Source organism: Chenopodium album, chromosome 3 (genome assembly GCF_948465745.1).
Source record: "Chenopodium album chromosome 3, dcCheAlbu1.1, whole genome shotgun sequence".
Classification (NCBI taxonomy): domain Eukaryota; kingdom Viridiplantae; phylum Streptophyta; class Magnoliopsida; order Caryophyllales; family Amaranthaceae; genus Chenopodium; species Chenopodium album.
The window spans coordinates 28,777,634-28,798,287 of NC_137836.1; the positions used below are offsets into that span (position 1 = coordinate 28,777,634).

General features: G+C 32.5%; 1 protein-coding gene across 1 annotated transcript; it reads left to right on the plus strand.

Moving 5' to 3' along the window:
* Positions 1-219: 219 nt before the first annotated feature.
* LOC145613016 (thioredoxin O2, mitochondrial-like) lies at positions 220-19,240 on the plus strand. The gene is made up of 7 exons (XM_081668090.1): positions 220-497; positions 3,797-3,865; positions 3,957-4,007; positions 5,608-5,687; positions 8,767-8,811; positions 17,230-17,324; positions 18,888-19,240. Exons 1-7 carry the CDS (start codon positions 275-277, stop codon positions 18,895-18,897), a joined length of 573 nt encoding a protein of 190 aa, XP_081524216.1. The 5' UTR covers positions 220-274; the 3' UTR covers positions 18,898-19,240.
* The last annotated feature ends 1,414 nt before the right edge of the window (positions 19,241-20,654 follow it).

Genomic DNA, 20,654 nt, shown 5'->3' on the forward strand with positions numbered 1-20,654 from the left:
ATGACCTTACTAGAGATCAACTTGGACTCTACCTAGTTGAGGCCGAGAATTTCTGTTTTTAACTAACTTATTTTTTTTAAAACGAGATTTCCAAATACGTAGTAAAAAAGATGTCAAACAAGCTTTTTTTTGTTTTTTTTTTTACTTTTTTTTTTTTGGGAAAACAGCTATTAGTACCTAGTTTTGAACTTTTGATACCATATTAAGTCTTCCAAAAACTAATAAACCCCAGGACAAAAAATATAAAAGCAAAACGAAACACCAATAGAGGAAGATGGCGGCGAGATTATCTGCTCTTCGGTCATCGGTGCTGCGGCCATTGCTACGCCGGCAACAACTTCAGTCATTGTCATCTCTAATTGCTCCCCAGAATTCTTCACTGTCTTCAATTTCTCAATTCACTCATCCCATCCCACTCTCCAACCTCACCATTCCTGCCGCTGCATGCGTCTTCTCATCCTTCTCTTTGGGTTCTAGAAGCTACTCTTCCGACTCAGGTACTCCTCTTTCTCATTATTATGCATATATTACAGAAAAGGATTTATTGTTTATGTTGTAAATTTGTGTATTTGTTGCCAAAATATAATACGGTTATTGAGAAATTTAAATAAAAGTTAAAGATTTACACCATTGAGGAGAAAAATGTGGATGTCCATGGATTGGGTCGGTTTGGGGCTGAATTGGTTTTTTTTATAGGATGAGTCGTGGGTTGCTGCAGTTCTTGCGGCTGCTTCTGAGCCAAATTGGTTGTGCTGATGTTTGATTCAGCGTGGGAGGTGCTGCAGGTGAAGGAGGGTGCGATTGGTGGGGGTTGCTGCTGCTGAATGGAAAGGTGCGTTGCTATGGGTGTTGTGTGATGGGCGAGTGGCTGTTGTCGCCCTTGTAGGTAAGTCGCTGCTGTTGCGTGGCTGCTTGCGGCTGCATTTGAAATGGGTTCTGGGCGCTATTATTGGCATGGATTTGTGAGATGGTTGTGGCTGGTGGTGCATCAGTGTGACTGGTTTTGGTGAGTTGAGTTGTTGTGGGTCTGTCGGTGGGTGCTGCTCCGTGGTGCTGATTGTGCTGCTGTGGTGGCAGTGAGGTGGTGGAGTTATTGTTGGTGGAACAGTGGAGCAGGGGATGGTGATGTTGGTTAGTGTTGGGAGCAGGGGAGTTTGGTTGTGGGTAAAGGCACCTGCAAACTACTTGGAGTGACACATGACTCAAACCCGGAACTCCGAACACGACCTACAACGAAAATACAATAAAACTCGGGAATCAGGAAAATAAATAGAATAAAGAGGAACAAAATATAAATAAAATGAAAAGCTATAACACATCAAAAACTTAAATAAAGTAGCATATAAATTAGACAGAGACGAGAGAAAAAAATTATTAACTAAAACTAAGACTTAAAACATTAGAAATTAAGAAACATAAATAAAATACGAAATAAAAATCACTAAAAAAATACCAAATACTCAAATTAAACAATAAAAGACGAGAATAAGAAAATAAGAGAAATAAGGGTTTAAACGAGGGAAATTATAGGAAAAATAACTAGAAAATAACCCTTAAATACTTCTAAAAGTGACATAAATGTCTCTTATCATAGGTTTACTTCAAAGTTGAGTCATGCTAAATTATTATGTCCATATGAGTCAATCCTCAGCTCACTTAGCGTAAGTATATTTAAGTATATTTAAGCCTCTTTTTGTTGTATGTATGTGTGTGCCTGCACTTTATATGGAAGATGAAGCCGTGTTGTGTTGTGTGTATGTGTTTGCTCACACTTTATTTGGAAGATGTATTCATTATTGAATTAGCAAGGGAGGGAGTGAGAGAGCTAATTAAGATAGATTTGACAATTTTAAGGGCATTAGCTGCATTACATCAAGACGAGATTATACTTGGATGCATATCAACAAAATATGGTAGATTAAGCAATTTATGCTAATTGCCTCTATAAGAAAGAAGACAAGGGACTCATAGTAAACTAATGGACTACCAATTCGTTATAACTTCTCTACAACAAATTGAGTTGATTGACCTATGTGCCACGACAAAATTCTTGGCACAAGTTTAAAATTTCCGTGGCTAAGCAATTTTGCTACGGGAATATTAAATTTACGAGAGGTTTTGGCTAGGAATTTGCCATGGGATAATGGATGGTGTGACAAATTGATTTTATGCCGTGGGAATTTACGTGGCAAACAAATTCTCTTACCATGAATACTAGTGTGGATAACAAATTTTTTTGCCACAAATACAACCATTGCTAATAAACTTTGTTGCTACAAACATTACCGTGGCTAATAAACTTTATTTTCCACATATAAAGTCGTGGCAAATACCATTGATACTATACTTCCGTGGCTAACAAAATCCCATGCCACAAATACTACCGTCGCTACCCAATTTGCTAGTGATAAGCTTTGTTGTGGCAAAAAAAAAAAAAAAAGTACACACGTAGCTAATATTTAAAATGACATTTTTTTTTTGCTTAAATATGTCGCATCCGTTATTATTGAAATAAATATATAACACCTAATAAATTTGGAATAATACACATTTGATATCCATGCAGGCATACATACAAACATACTTGAAATTAGTATGTGGTACGAGAATTTAGGAATAGAAACTGTTTAGTAGTGAATAGTATTATAAAAATTCAATTCTAGGTTGGCAAACATGAGAGTTCCCAAATTCGAGTTACATAATGTATGATGGATTCAATCCCATGATATCCCCATCTCCCTTCAAAGACTCTACCAATTAAGGACGATTTCTTTTAACTGTAGGATTATGTTAGCTGACACAATCTAATATTCTATACTAAGGAAAGCAAATCAAAGTTATCCAAATGTGGCACATGAGGATCGTATTGATAACCTAGTGTAAGTCACCTAAAGTGACTCCTTACGACATTTATACATCAAAAGCCAAATAATAAACAAATTAAGACATGATGCAGTTTGATAGTTCATCATTTCATTCATTAAATCATTGTGTAAGAGGCGCGCCAAAAAGAAAATAACAAAGCAAAATTAAATGAAAGATGAATAAAGTCTTTAAATAAACTAACCAGATTTAATTTTTGTACCAGATAAAAATCCAAGACTAATAATCTGACAGTTCGAGTTTCAGTTGATGCTAAGGCTAACTATTAAATAACTCTTGCTCAATTGTCAAATAAGAATGTTAATTGCTACCTGTAATTAGAAGACCTTAATCTCATAAATCCAATGGAAGTTCACAGTTCAACCACAAAACTGTAACTAATTTAATGTGAACATTGCAACTAGCTAGAATTTTCAATTTTGCCTTTGATGCATGTAAACTGCTAACGAGTGTCAATTTGTTGTAGTGTTATGAAATAAACATTACAAGGAAATGGAGGAAATTAAAAAACTTTGAAAGTTGGGGGCAAGGGGGAATTTTGTGTGAATAAAGGGAAACATAGAATATAATTAGTATCTATAATAATCAAATATTAAGTGGATGTTAGCATTTGAGTTAACGAAGAAAAGGTAGCTTAAGAACTCCAAAAACTTATTAACACCAAGATGTTAAGTTAATAACAGTTTCTTCCACCGTGTCAAATATCTTACTCTATTACATCCCTGATTTCGTGTTATATAGTTTCCTTAATGTTTGAACTAGTTTATTCCCTTATGCCTTGAGGGTCATGGTGATTTCTGGTTTGTGAATGATTATTAGGATTAACTTGAATGACAAAGTTGGTATCCTGTGTATGGACATTAATTTTATTTTTGAACCCTATTATTGGTTTTTTAAATTTTTTTGAATACAGAATCATATTCAAATGTGGTCGTCGTCCAGTCTGATGATCAGTTGAATGACTTTCTTAAGAAGGCAGAAGGTATTTCATTTTATAAGCTCTCTCTCTTCCACACCTCTCCACCTTTATTTATTTTATGAATATTCATGCTGAAATTGTGCATTTTTTCTAGATGAATCTTCGCAGGCAATCTTCTACTTCACAGCAGTATGGTGTGGTCCATGTAAGTTAGAGTATTGTCTAAACATTTTTATTTAATTTGTATGGATTTTGAATTGTTATAGATTTGGGATATTTATTTGATAGGGATGAGTCAGATTTTAGTGTGTGAATGTTTTGAATCAAACTAGTTGTTGGCTCGTGCACCAACATTGTGCAATCCTTTAAGTTTATGAGGCATAGTAACTAGGAAGAACAGCTTGAACAAAAGAAAGTTCACTTCTTTAAATATCTACTCTTCCTATAATCATATAGAACATAATGTTTGTGGATTCTTTTTTCAATATTTTGCCTACCATATCACTGTTCATGAAGGTTCTTTCACCATGAAAATATGTGCATATTCGTTGATTTCAAATCTTTCTCTATAGTCATAAAACAATAATGAAATATTTTTGGTAAGGCTTCTGTTTTTATTGTATTTTTTTTTTAATTTTTATTATTATCATCAAAATTTATTTTTAAACATTTATAAAAATCATACTTCAAAACTGCACAATTCTAATTGCATCAAGAGGTTAAGATGTCCTCACAAATCTACTAAAACTCACAATTCATCTTAGTCCAATTCCTTTGTATCTCCCCAAGAGAATAGTTTGGGTAGCCCCAACTGCCTTTGGCCCTTTGCCCATAAAGAAGCTAATGGGTTGACTTTATACCACAGCAAATCATTGGGTTATCATTTCCATCAAAAATTTGCTGATTTTGCTATGGCTTGATACCCAGATACTCCAAACAATAACCAGCATTGAATTTCACTATATCAACTTCTTCTCCTTTTCCCTACTAAACCCCATATAACAAATCTATAATAACTCTCTTGTGTTCAAAAGATTTACCCAAGCCTCACTAGACACCACAGAAAGTCTTCTCCAAGTGACAAGCCATATCACAATAAAGAAAACACATGTGATCATGTAAAATGACTTACCATTAGCTCAGCAATGCGCCAAAGCACATAAGTCTCCACATACTTTGATCACGGGGACAAAACTACTGCTGAACTTAATACTTTGAGGATCAAACTGGTCTGCTTAGCTTTTGTGTACCTGGTTGAGGTTGCCTATCCTAATGCTTTTTTTTCTAGGATGATAATTATTTTGCATTTGTTAATTTGTATACAACTCTGGAGTAATGCTGCCAAACTTCTTTTGTGCTCTTGAATCTTGATATATATTCACCTGTTGTTGTTTCATGGTTGTGTCTCTTGGAAATTGGAATGCCTCTACTCATGAATTTCACAGTACGTGAAGAAAAGAATCAAGGCATTTACCAATATTTTGTATAGGTTGGACCGTTGGAGTATTAATTTTTATGATTTGCCTTTACAGATTGAAATGCCACCTATTCACCTGTTCTTTAAGACACTAAACCTGATTTTGCCTTTGTTTAAACTTTAAAGGCAAAGCTGCTAAGCAATTCAACTGGAACTCCAATTGACAGAAGAAACACCATACATATCCCAAACTCCTTGGCCCCACAACCCTTTAAAATGGTTTCTCTGTGAAATTATTTAGTAGGAGAATGTCGTATTCTATATGATTTGGGCTTATTAGCTTTCAGAATGCTGATTGGTTAGAATTGGTCTTGAATATGTTTTGCAGGTCAATTTCTGTGGCCAGATATGAAAAAGCTGAGTGATGGTTTGCCTAATGTAAAGTTTTACAAGATTGATATTGATGAGGTAATGATACATATGTATAACTCCTGTTTGTGAGCTTTACTGTGATGAATGATAATAATTAGGTTCTTTGCATATAGTCTGTGGAAAGGAACATGGCTCCTATTGTCACCCTATGATGTGCCACACACATGTATTATACAAGTCGATATATATGAGATCCGAAATTTGTGAGTCTTGTGACTTATTTCGAAGAACATAAAGTGTTGGAAAATAATTTAGGTATATCTTGATATGTGCAGTGATGTGTTTGAGCAAATGTTCGATTTGTTTTGTAATTAGATTCTATTTAATATGTTTTAATGTTTTTTTGCATGCTACTTGGAAATAATATTATGTTTTGTGTACAGTTCACTCATCTTAGCTCACCTAACAATGATTTTAGATTTTCAGTGGGTTTAATTTTGCATGGTTAAATGATAGTAAATATTCGTTATGACTTGTTAAGAGCATACTGTTAGTCTGTTAGTAACTATTCATCATATAGCAAGTGAGGCTACACAATCCTTAATTAGGAAATAATACTGAGTGGGTTGCAAAAGTTGTGTCAATTTCTGTCTTTCTAGTCTAGCAAAATATGTAAAAATTTCATACTATGCACCTAGTACAAACTCTTTTTCTAGGGGATCAAGCAGTAGCTAATGCATCATGTATCATCAATAATGCAATTGTAGTATACTAAAAACTCCAGGTTTTGCAATGTTGAATGCTTGGTTGGCCTTACTGAGAGCTGAAAAACAGTTCCTTGATTATAACATGTGACATACGTATAGGGAGCTAGGCAGGGTTAAGGCAAAGTAACGCAGAAGAAGAGGAAGCCAAGAGTGATAGGACATGGTAGCTAAAAGAGAAACTAGTGAGAGGTGAGCAGGAGATAAGAGATGTTTAAGTACAGAGAGATTTAGAGAGAAAATTAAAGCATTGAGGAGAGACAAGAGAGTAGAAGTACAAAAGCGTGAAAAAGGGGGGCAGGGGGTGGGGAATTTTTAACTAATTTAGAAATACATCAAGTCAAGATAATCCTCATCTTCTTGGGAGGATAATATTCTTAATTTCTACTAGTAGCTTGCATGTATTATGAACATCGTTTAAAGGCCGTATAGTGAGAGAATTAAATGGTTGTGTTTTAAAGAACTTGGTACGCCCTCCGTCCCATAATATAGTTCTTGTTTGTGTTTTGTCATGGTATATAAGAAATAGGAGGAGAAAGTAGATGAAGTACATTGATAAAAGTGAAAAGTACAATTATAGACAAAAGTTAAAGAGAGAAAGTGGAAAAAAGTACAAGGCATTTGCAAAATTCAAGGGTAATGTAGGAAGTATAATGAATAAATTAAAAAAAAAAACGGTATAATGGTCTTTACATACTATCCAAAAATAGAAACGGGAACAACATTTTGGGTCTCCAAAATAGGAAAAAAGGGTCTATATTATGGGACGGAGGGAGTATATGTTTAACCCTTGGACTCGTTTCCAACCACATCAATTTTCCACTTACATTTATCTACACCTATAGCAAAGTTATCTAAATCTCTACTATTGAGATTCTACTCTGAATCGTAAAGGTCTTTTAGAATCAAATCGTAAAGTCTCGAGTAGCTCTTAAATTTCATTGAATGTATTTATATTATGGGGGTGTTTGGTTAGTTTTTTTTTGGAGCTAAATGATTTTTTTTTTTGGTGTAAATGAGTTATTTAATCATTTCAAAAAGCTCATTGGGGTGTTTGGTAAGGAGCTTTTTGAAAGAGCTTTTAGTTTTTTTTTTTTTTTTTTTTTTTTTCCAACACACTAAAACAACTAATAACTTACCACTATTTACCAAACACTTTAACATAAACTGTAATTTGTAATAGACTAGAATTTTCAGATTATAAGTTCTATTGAACAAGAAATTTATTACTAAAAGCTTGAGTCTTTGATTGATAATGGCAGAAATTTGGATACAAAAGTGATAGGTTAATAGCTCTAGGTTATTACTCTCCTTGATGACTTTAGGTTATTACTCTTTTAGTAACTTGAGGTAACCATTTTCTCTCATTTCCCCAATACAAATCTCATACCTTCTATTGTTATGCTACTACTCCATATATAATCAAGCAAGTTACACTAGACAATGAGGATAACCTAATATTAACTTTGTTACTATGTTACAAAGTATCAAAACAGCAGGCTTTTGTTACACCTCTCCTAAGTGTTTCATTGATGAGTTTTGTCCAATAGTGCCTTGCTGTCCTATGCTTCCCATTACACTTAGGGGGAAGCCACATTGAGCCTGGCACATTACTCACCGCCAGAAGTTTCACCTTGCCTTCAAGGTGGATTATAGTCGGCACTCGATTCTTGACCTCGGTAATTTTGCAATGACATAATCGGCACTCGATTCATGACCTCGGCAACAATGATTACTAAACTGATTCTTGAATAGGCCAAAACTGAGGATGGGCAGGAATGATCTCTAAAGTAGTTTTAAATCAATTAGTCAAAATAGTTTATACAAACAGCTTGATCAATGTTTCCAAACAGGGCATAAAAGTTAAAAATCTAATTATTGATAGAAAGTAGTTCTTGACCCACTAGCAACCAATAATTGACAATATATTTATTAATAACTTTGTAGGCATGTTTTAAAGTTGTAAGGTTTTCTCTAGGTAGGATAAATATGTAAAGTCGGGTAGAATTGTAAATTGAATTGTATGGCCATGCATAAATCGTATATTTCTATGATTCAAAGATTTGAATCGCGATTTTAATAACAATGGCCAATAGTTAGACTCCTAGACAAATATTACACTTTATCTCACAAGACTCACAAAGTGTCTACCCTTATGTCATTCCCCCCCCATGTTTCTGGTATTAATTAATTGATATTTTCAGCATCAAAATTTTATTTATTTCTAGACTAGAATTAAGCTATTGAAATTTGAAAGGCAAACTATTATATCATTATTTCAATGTAGTGATACTTGCATAATTATAATTAATTCCTCTTGTTTTCTTGTAGCAGCAGTGAGTTTTAGATATATGAATTTTCTTGGTTATTTTTTGGCTAGGATGTTATTTATGGTTGATATTTGTTTTTAGGTGGGAACTGGACCTACAATAAGCAAGTTAAATATATGCTCTGTGGTAAGATTTCTGTCCCTTCTGGTTCCTTTACTTTGTATTTATTTGCTGGTATTATTGAAATTAGTTTATTGTGTTCCTTTACTTTATTGTGCTCTGTACATAACCACTAATTTTATCATTGGAATTTGATACCAATCGACACATATGGATATGGGGTCACTTTAATTAATCTAGGAAGAACTTGAATGGAATATTTTTATTTTGAAGTATGGGATTATAGGCATCACTCAAGCTATTGTTTTGATTCCTAACCCCTTTGTTAATCGGACTCGGCATTTTGGCCGCCAAACGCGCGTCAACACGACGCGTATGGGATTCGGACACGAAATTCGTGTCCAATTCGTCAACTTCTCCTCGGATTCGACAAAAACCCTAATTCCCAAATTAAACAAAAATGAAGAAGTAAAAAGTAATAAAACTATAGGGCTTTTACTCGTGGGCCTCTAGCGAGCCAAATGCCATTCTGATTTTGCATCGAGGGTGACGGAGAAAAGAGACTCCATTGAAGTGCAGGGAGTTTTTTAGGTGAAGAAGAAATACGAAGAGAGAGACAAGAAAAAGAAAAGAAAATGTTTTCACGTGATTCTTACTCTTTATGCTTTAACAGCCTGTATTTTCTTTTTTATTTTCATTAAAGGTTGTTTCTTTATTTCTATCCTGGCCCACATCAGAAATCCTTTTTTTCCTTTACTTTTTTTTTTCAAACACAATTCAAACTACTACGTATTTGTTGGCTGTATTTTTAGTCAAGTGGACTTTAAAATTGGGCTTCCTTATGGCTTACTATGTAGAAAATATTTGATATATATATATACACACACACACACGTGTACCTGCACCCGTGTCCAAATTTCAGAGTGAGTCCCCGAGTCCCAAAATTTTGGACTTTGCCGAATTAGACACCTTGACGTGTCCGTGTCCGACACCGGTATTATCGAAATTAGTTTATTGTGTTCCTTTACTTTATTGTGCTCTGTACATAACCACTAATTTTATCATTGGAATTTGATACCAATTGACACATATGGATATGGGGTCACTTTAATTAATCTAGGAAGAACTTGAATGGAATATTGTTATTTTGAAGTATGGGATTATAGGCATCACTCAAGCCATTGTTTTGATTCCTAACCCTACCGCTTATAGCAGAATGTGATCCAAACTCACCTTTTGTGGATCTCTTGGATTAAAATTTCTAATTTAAACTCTTTCTTTGGTTTGATTTTGAGTAGCATCAAGTGAGTCCTTAACAAGAAAAAAGGTACTTTGTGCATATTAAATTGGTCTATTATGCAATGTTACTCGGAATCGTCTAAGTGTCGTGTCCGATAAGGTGTCAGAGTGGCCGATACCTCAGTCCTAAATTTTGGTCGACACTTCGACACGGTCAAGGGAGTGTCTTGACTTATTCATAGGATACAACTACTATATAAAGTGTCAAAAAAAATTTAATCCGACACTTAAATAATAATAAAGTAATTAGATTAAAAAAAAAGGTTTAAAAAAGGTATAGTACGTTAAGTAACAAAAACAACTTTCAATTAAAAATAAAAAAATAAAGTAGAAAAGAAAGGATGAGAATGAGAAGTCAAAAGTAAAAAAAATACTCCACCACATAAAGATGACAGCTGTCCAACTTTCTTTATTTGATAATAGCTGTCTCATATTTCCACCAACCTCGTTATTATCGGCCAACCTTTCATTTTCAGGCTTATTTGCCTCTTTCTCTCCCTATTTCCCTATTATGTAGCTGCTACACGCCGGAAACAATGGAGTTTACCACTAAAATTCCACCGACAACACTTATTTCAGACACTTTTTCGAACCTCGAGTCGACACTTTCTCTGAGCCGTGTCAAGGGCCGTGTTGCGCGTCGTGTCGTGTTGACACGCGACACCCATGGCTAAGGAATGTGTCGGAGTAACAGTGCTATTATGTTTTGGTGAAGTGATTACTTATGTTTTAACATCTATAAAAGATATTAGTTTAAATTCTTCATTAGTGTTCCGACCTTGCTCTCACCAATTTAGAGGGGCATTTTGTACTTGTGAGTTGTACATGTTTTGTGCTTATCATATGCTTTTGGAAATTAACTAGTGTAATATTAGTTGCACAAATCCAAAACAATGTGAAATACAATGAGAGAGATTCAAAGCATTTTGATTGAATAAGAACACATTTTATTGCCTTACAATATATATTGCGGTTTGATTGATTGATTAAGGCTTTGATTGATTGTTTGTTTGATAGATAATAGGTTTTGGGTCAGGGTTTTGTAATACTTCCTCTGTTTCGTTTTAACGTGACCTATAGTCCCATGGCACACAATTTAAGGAAAAAATAAGATAAACAATTTTTTTTAATACAAAAAAATACAACCACCAATAAGAGGGATTGATATATTGGGGTTTTATAGTATTAATTTATTTTTATTTAGTGTATGTTTTTTTTTTCTTTAATCTCTTCCTCCTTGTTGGATGCCAAAGGGCTATAGGCCTAGTTAATAAAAATGGAGGAAGTAAATAGTACACTTCCGTGCTCGGAACAAGCATAAGATAACAATAAACTACCTAAACATGTTAAATTATTCTATAAAATGTTCTAGTCTACATGTTAAATTAGCCTAAAAAATGTTCTAGTCTACCAATATTTGCATTTGAATATGTGCCATACCAATACATAATTTGTGTGAGGGTTGGAGGACGGGAGTATTAGGTATATTAGGTACCTCCGGTGGCAACACCTAAAATATTATTTCGAGGTTGAGACATTTTAAAAGTACTAAGAAGATGCACTCTAGAGTGGAAGATTTTGTAAAGAGGTAGAAGATCAGGTTCCAATCCTTCCAAAATTTAAGATGAGCGTTAATAAGTTGTCGTAGACAATTGACATTACTATGGGTTTTTGGGATTACGTTAGCTTTTAAAACTCTAAAGACATGTTTCTTTAATCCATTAGGGTTTTAAATTTTCAATGATATGAACGTACTACTTATCATACTTTAGTTACTGGAGCTATTGCATACATTAGAATCAATAACTATATACTAAAAGATACACCAGTAATGACACGTGTTAATTTTTGGTGTGTAAAAAAAAAAATAAAAAACTCCTTTTATAAAACTTTTAGTTTAAGAAATCATTACATAATAATAATTGTTTACATTAGAATTAATAACTATATATTAAAAGACACATTAGCAATGACACGTGTCATTTTTTGGTGTGTTTCTAGTTTTTTGTTTAGGAAATCATTAAAAAAGCTCCTTTTATAAAACTTTTGGTTTAGAAAATCATTACATAATAGTAATTGTCTTAATTGTATAAAATAAGTAATGATCTTTTACATTCTATGGATGGATATGCAACTACCTAAGAGCAAGTTTAGCCCCAAGTCTTAAGACTTGGATGTGACATCATTTTTGGTGGTCCCCATTGAAAATGATGTCATCAAATTCCTGTTAAGACTCACTAAGACTTATACATATTTATCACTTTAGCCCTAAGACTTAAATATTTGACATATCTATACTAATATATTAAAAGGCGTTTCTAACAACATCCACGTGCCACGTAAGCTCCCCTTACTACGCCACGTGGCTCTCTCTTCCATTGATTTTCATAGTAATTATAAAAAAAAAAGTTCTCCGCAAGATTTGAACTCGCAACTTCTAATTCAAGAACTAAATGTCTTACCACCAAGTTATGTCATTTTTTATGTAATCTTTTGAATACAAAATATTAATATGTAGCAAATTGACAATATGAATAACAAATTTAATTATAAGAAAATAAAATCATAAATTACAATGTATATTAATGATCAGTTAGTTTCATGTAATAACACGGGGCATCGCCTGGGCCCAAAAACTAGTTATATGTAGAAAAGTGTAAGAAAAAAAAAAGGGATAATAACATTTGAGTTGTTATTGTGAAAAGCTATTTTGACCACATGAGGTATATATTGCTTTTGGTTGTGATTTAATACATGGTGATGAGTAAGCAACATATAACCTTAAATGATCTCTAAGAAAATGGGGTTATATTAAACTACTCCTTTGATTTATAGTAAGAAAAATAATACATCAATAAATGAAAATTGCTATACATAGCCGGCTATATATAAGAAACTTAAAATGGTTTAAACAAATGAAAATATAACATTATTTACACTAATTTGCGCGTGATTTTGTCATGCATTTCTAAATTAATACCAAATTAGAAAAGATATTAAATACTTATTCTTAGCCTTAAAGTTACATATAGCATTACCCAATAGCGAAGCTACGACCTTGTGAGAAACTTGTTTCGGAACATGTATACATAACCCTTTATAAGGAGCTAAAAATGGGGGGAAAAAAAAAAACAAATGAAAATTTAACATTAATTACACTAATTTGTGTGTGATTTTGTGTTGCATTCCAAATTTATACCAAATTGGAAAAGATATTAAATGCTTATTCTTAGCCCTAAGGGCTACATATAGCATTACCCTTGGGGCTAAGATTAATACCAAAATGGGTAATGCTATATGTAGCCCTTCGGGCTAAAAATAAGCATTTAAAATATTTTCTAATTTGGTTTTAATTTAGGAAAGCATAAATCACTGTAAGTAATGTTATATTTAATTTTAAATTACTCCTTTGATTTATAGTAAGAAAACAATACATTAATTTTGTCTTTGAAAATTTAAAATTACCCATATAATCTACGACATGATTTTAAAATACTTATTCAACCAAACAAATCTTTCACATGATATTCTATGTTTAATTTTTTGTAGAGACTTGAAATAAGAAGAAAATACGGTCAAAATTTGTTTACAATTTTATATAATTTGTATTTATTTTTTTAATTAAATATAATGCTAAATTGAGTGCTTCCCTCAATAATGCTCTAATTTATAGCAATTAAAAAAAAAGAAAAAGGTTCAGTATAAAATAGAGAAAACCACTAATTGAGAGGTGGCGGTTTTTCATTTTTTTAAAAAAAATAAACTAATTGAGTTATCAAATCAAAGTAATTATACAGAGTACAAATCAAAGGGTGAATACCGTGAATTGAAATGATCAAGGAAAGGTTGATAATATTCTAAAGTCCAAATCTATTAACTATTACTAAAACAGATGTCGTTGAAATCATCATTGCTCCCGTGTCGCTTTCTCAAAAGAAAAATTCCCGCCTAAATGCAATGATGATGTCATTTTTTTTTTTTTTTTTTTTTTTTGGAAAGCTATCATATTTAACATTTTTGAAATTTAAATATTGAAAGCTTCTACATTACAACTAAAATCTATCAATTTATCGTAGGAAATTGAAATAATTTTAAATAGCACACTAATAAATGATTTCCTACATTGAACTATGAGTTAGAAAACGTTGAACAAATACTATATCATAATTTTGATTAAAATAAAAGAATTTAAAATTACAAAATATATGTAATTCTTATTTATATTCATGTATAATAGCGATTTATTTTTAAAATGTACAAATTAAAAATAGGCTTTATATAAACCGTGCATCGCACGGGTTCTAACCTAGTCTATATAAATGTTTTAAAACAGGAACTTTTGCAAGTCATACATAGTACTACGTGGCATTTACCTAATATCCATTTGTAGTTAAATTTTTTTATAATTTTTATTACTTTAAAAGAAACCTTTTCAAGTTTTCATTCACGTCTTTTCATCATATAGTTTCCTATTTTCTCGAAAAATTTTACTCTTTCAATGCTTACTCCTATTATTGTTATCGAAAACTTCAGTTTCTAATTCTCATCCCAAATGATTCTCATTATAAATTTAGAAATGCTCTTTTAATTTTCCCCATTTTATTTTCATGTCTAAAATTTATTTTTCTTCCTTCTTATTTTTCTAATTTGAATTATACAACCTTATACCCAATTGTGTTGATTTCCTTCCTCTAATTTGAATTAAACAATCTTATACCACAATTGAGTCAATTTCATAGTTTTGTAAGACAATTTGGCGAGATTTTGTCTTCAGTTTCATACCTTCATCAAATTTGTCACAAAAGGTTTGTTTTCTCAAAGTTTAACTTCCTTCTTTTTTTTTTTCTTTTTTTTTTTTTTTTTTTTTTTTTTTTTTTTTTTCCCAATTTGCTATTTTACAATTATAATAAAAAATAAATAAAAAGTTGTGATAAATTAAATTATAGATAGGGAGTATTAAAAATTTATGACAAAATGATGTTATTGTTCAATTGAATTTGAATACTGGTTGGGTCTTTAAAATCGGTGAATACTAATTTTACTAAATCAATCATATGCATTATATTTTTGGAAAATTCTTAATAATGTTTTGCATATAGCCGAAATTCCTAAATACTACTTCGTATATAGTAGTTGGTCAAATCTATTTATCCTGCTTTTACAATTTGAAATTTTAAAATTTGTGGGTTTTCAAGTTTTTGTTTTGTTTTATTTTATTGGTTGTTGGATATTTGTGTTTTTTTTTTTTTTTTTGGAGTTCAAATTTGCGAACTATTTCAAATTTCAGTTTCTATTCATTATTCTACATTGACATAGCTAATTTTTTTTTTTATTATTATTTTTTTTATTTTTTTTTTAAGAAAAAACCTCCCAAATGTTTTCAATCTCCTATAAAAATGACCAACTTTTATTTGTGTCTCTTCACCTCTTGGTTCTCCTCTATGTCCCAAACGTTTTTGATTTTTTTTAGTTGTTTTTAAATATTATTTTTGCAAAAATTTGAAAAAAAATCTGCGAAATAAAATTTTATTTATCGGCAGATGTTTTTTTTTTTCTACTTGGTGCAATTTGTATTATTGAATGTTATATATATGATATGATGCATTTTTTCCCCCCGTTAAGAATATATCGCATTACATTTACGTACGTAGTATTACATATTTATGTACTAAAAATATGCACTTTATGTTTACAAAACTTTTTATTTAAAAAATTAAATTTAAATACATAAATTTAGACAAAAAAATTATTCCGTGCATGGCACAAGCTAAAAATTACAAATGAACTGATAATTTACAAAAATACATACACATAATTTCAGTGTTTTTAAAATTACATTAATGCCCTCTAAAATTTACAAAAATAATTAAAGTTGTAATAATACATGAGAATTACATAAAGTTAATCAAATACAAAACATAGAAACTAAAACCAGTGCGATGAAATGTTTTGGCTAATAAATCTTAATTTACTTAGATTTGAATTACATACTTTCTAAAAAATAAAAAATATGTACAAACTTATGACAAAAAGGTATCGGAAATGGTGGTGATGGCAGAAGCTCGATGATGACGCGATCTATGATCCCAAATAATCTGAATAAAAAAAAAATTAGATTCCCAAACTTAATTCATCCATCCACCATAGCTTTGACTCTTTGAAGATGATGGGCAATGAATAATGAAATTTGAAGAATGAATGAGAGGAATTTGATTGAAATCTAAAGCTTGAGTGTGAATTAACAATGGAGAAAGGGGAATTTCAAATCCACCCACCATAGCTTTGACTCTTTGAGGATGATGGGCAACTAATAACAAAATTTGAAGAATGAATGAGAGGAATTTGATTGAAATCTAAAGCTTGAGTGTGATTCAACAATGGAGAAAGGGAATCTGGTTTGAACGACAATACCAAGGAAAAGAAGTGAGAGAAAGCTGAGAAAGTCAGATTTTTTAATATAAAGTAGCGCTTTTCCCAAAATCACCGGAAAAAAAATAAATGATGATGTGTACAGTAGATTGAGAATTTATTAAAAAGTAACTGTAATAATGGAATTGCAGCTCTTTTTAACATCATTTAGGGAAAGCACTTTGCTAAATTAACAATATTAAAATATACGGTGCATGGCACGTCACGTAACCTAATATTTAGGTAAAATCAAAACATAAAAATTTCTTTTTGAAAAAAACATATATATCTTTAAAAACATAAAATATATCTTTAAAAAACATAAAATAAATAAAAACTGGGTTATCAGTCCCGTCCGGATTCTTCTGGGTTTAGCCCTGATGTGACCGAAACCTGTAATTAAAAATTTTACGACCCAGAGACTGACTGGTTTTGAAAAGGGTCTGTCTATTTTACCGGTCTGAACAACCCTAGCAGTGCTGCCATTTTTTTTTTTAATTTTATATTTTACCTTTGTCACATGAACGCCTCCATTTAACTTTTATCTTAATCATCAATTAAAGTTTAGGGTATGAGGTATGTTGGTAAAATTCTATACTTGCCATACTCTGACTGCTCTATTAGAGTATTAGTTGTTTTTCAATTTATTGTGACAGATTCATGAATATTGTTGACATTTTGAACTGGGAAATTGCCTTGATTATTTTATAGCAAAAATTGTCTATTTCCTTGCGTTTTCATAATTTTCACCTTGGTTTCTTGCTTTCCCATCTTTAGCCAACACTCCACTTTTTTAAGAATGGAAAGAAGGCTGCAGAAGTGATTGGTGCTGATATTAGGAAGATTAAGGATTTATCTTCAACATTGTACAAGTAAGGATCATCTTTTCTCTTGCACCCATGTTATGTCTGTTATGATTCGTCTTAGTTGGCATGCTTTTGTGCTCTTTTTGATCCTGAAAAGAAGATCAATTTCTTACCTACTGTGCAATAACACTAGGCGCTGTGGTCATTGCTGTTTTTTGTTTCATGACATGTAGAATATAACTATTGTGAAGTTATTTACAGACTTTTCAGCTGAATCTTATGCCTTTTGCTTGGCAAGGGTGCTTGTTGAGAAAAATTGTGACCTTGGTCTATGCTGATCCATGGTATTTACTGCCACTTACAAATTTATTGAAATTTTTTGTCAAATGAGCAAAATTAGTTATACTTTCTAAATACCTAAAACTATTAGGGTTCATTTTATTCTTTACAATTATTGAAGTACATGTTGCTATGTTAGCAGTGGAAGGTCCAGGCTTCCCTTCAGAAGATAACTCCATGGTATTCAAAAATCGAACTTAATTTCGTCAAGTTAATTTTATAACAAACATGATTAAGTTGCACTTGTTCAATATAGTTTTCTTCTCATGTTCTCATTTTTTTTTCTATCCACACACACATGGAGGGGTTGGATGCAGGGAGTACATACATTATCCATAACAAAGCTTAACCCTTTATAATTAATTCAACTAAGCTTCAGGAAATATGAGCCTTTTAGCACAGCAAAGATTTTAAGTTCAAAAAAAAAAAAAAAAAAAAAACACTCAGAAATTGACTTCCAGAGCAAAAGAAAATGAACCATTATTTTAAAGTTAAATAAATTATGATTCAAAAACTATGAACTTGAATTTCATAAAAACTGAACTGCCTCAAAAATATGAATTAAATATGATTCTTCAATAGAAAAGGAACATTTAATTTTATAAGGTGTTTCATGAAACTTGAATTCAAGAAATGTGGTATTCTTGAAAAATGTATCGAACTCTCATCTACAATTGCTACTCCCTCTTTCGCCTTGCTTCGCTATTGCCCATATGAAGTAATGAAGGTAGAGAGCCGGGACTCTCAATTTTTCGCACATGAGGACGAGTTCAAGAATGAAGCTGCATTTTGGTTTTATTGCATGGAGGATGTATAGTGTGGCATATTACATGGAAAGATTGGAAACACACTTGATGTCCATCTAACTTATTTTCAGATTTTGTTTTCCATACTATTCATTTGTTAGGGTTGTGTAGATATAGATTAAAATGAACGTTAGCATCTGTTGAGTGACATTATTACAATGTTGTAATGTTATGGCTCTTGTGAGAATGGCAGTGCTCAACTACCATATATTAGGGTATGGTAAAATCTGTAGGTGGTGCATCTTTCACTTGATGCTAAATTTCTGTGGATGATTGTACACGAGTGAGGTTATTTTGGCAAACATCCATAGGTTTAGAGTGCATGAATTGGAAATTCTAAGGTTCTTATTTGACATAGTACAGTAATGATTTGATTGGAAGGAATTCTAAGGTTATAATTTGAGTTATTTGACATAGTTCAGTAATGATTTGATTAGAATCAATTGTAAAACTTTCTCATGTTCATATTTTTTGTTTAATTCAGGAATGAGTAGAAAAGATCTCTTACTGTGTGCAATGTATCCATGATGCTTGAGACTGGATATGGATTGTGGTGTTGTCTTTTCAGATAAATGCACGAGTTTTACGACTTTCTGAAGATCTTTTCGCATATGAAGAAGTTTATTGATAATGTCTTGATTAAGTGGACAGCCAACATGTCATTGCATCCTCTATTTTATGTACATAGAAATTCAAGGCAGGTGTTCATATAGTACTTAAATGAGTGCATTCAGTCAATTTGTCAAATGTCAGTTTACAGTTTGAACCTACCAAGCCATGATGGGTTGAGGCTCTACCTGCTAATGTTCGTCCATCTTCAAAGTGATGTTTTGTGTATGCTGCAGATAGCAAGAGGTTGAATTTAGGTTGAGCAAGCTTTGAGTTACCTATATTATGCAAAAAAATCCGGAAAATTAAAAAAAAAAAAATGAACTGAAAATTGCTGTTAAGTGAACTAAAATAGTAGGATAAATATTTATAAAACCCATTCATCGACTATCATCAAAATTTCGTAAATAATCCTACTAGTTAATATTTACAATAAGTTGTTTTACAAAGGATTTCAAAAAGATCAAAAGAAAGCTTTTAAATACTCCGATAATTACGGTGTACATTTCCTTCAGATTATGCGGGGATTTATAGTATTGTTGCATGAACAGTGTTTGCTCGATATATTAAGCATGTTGTAAAATGTCTAATCGAGGATGAGGTTATGAGCGGCAATAGTTACTCTTGTATGGGAAGCTAAGCGGTGATGTTTGGCGGCATTCTTAATCCATTCATATTATGAATACGATGCGTATTACAACACTTCTCCTTGAACGAATTTCTATAGGATGACTACTATCTAAAATTTACATTTATGTGAAAACAAATATTAATGCTATTGTACCTATATGTTTATTTGCCTCATTAAACCTTGCAAAAAAAAAAAAAAAACCATGTGGGATAAAAACCTGGATGAAGGAAAGAGTACAACACATAAAGAGTTCCCCCCTAAGTTTAACACAGATCACAAAGACGATGCATGTCGGCCATAAGCACGAGTTATTGAAATTTGTTAGGTGGTACTTGAAAGGAATAGTGTCCTTCGAACAAGTGTATTATTTTGATAATGGGTTCAGAATTATTAGAAAGCTAATATATTTAGTAAGGTTAAGTGATCGGAATGCCTGGTTGGAGGCCGCTTCCGATCAGTAATATTAATGCATAATTAATATTACAGCTTAATCTCGATTGAACCCTTCGGGTCACACCCAAGCAACCAACGAGCCGAAACGACGAATTAATTTGGAAGGAATTAATGAGTTGACCGAGCAATATTTATTTAGACGTCGGAAATTCGAGCTTAGAGCGTCGAAACTGAGCGTCGAAAGTCGAGTCGAATATAATAAAAGACGAGACGTGCAAATATTAATAAATCAACATATTTCCCAAAATACCCAATGCATCGGAGTGCCCCGAGCAACCCGAGTGCTAGGGGTACAATGCGTAGCATGGTGGCTAGCATGCGCACCAAGCCGAGCCTTGGCTGGCTGGTGCGTGCTAGCGCACCAATGCTAGCAGCCAAGTGCACGCACAAGGCAAACCTCGACACCAAGCCTTGGCAGCAGCTTGCACTTGGAGTGCGCGGCTTGCTGGCCGAGAACAGCAGCAGCCCGCAATACGTGGGTGCGAGGATGGCTGGGCCGAGACTAAGGGGAGCAACAAATGAGAAGCCCACTTGGGTGCCTTGGTGTCCAAGTGGGAG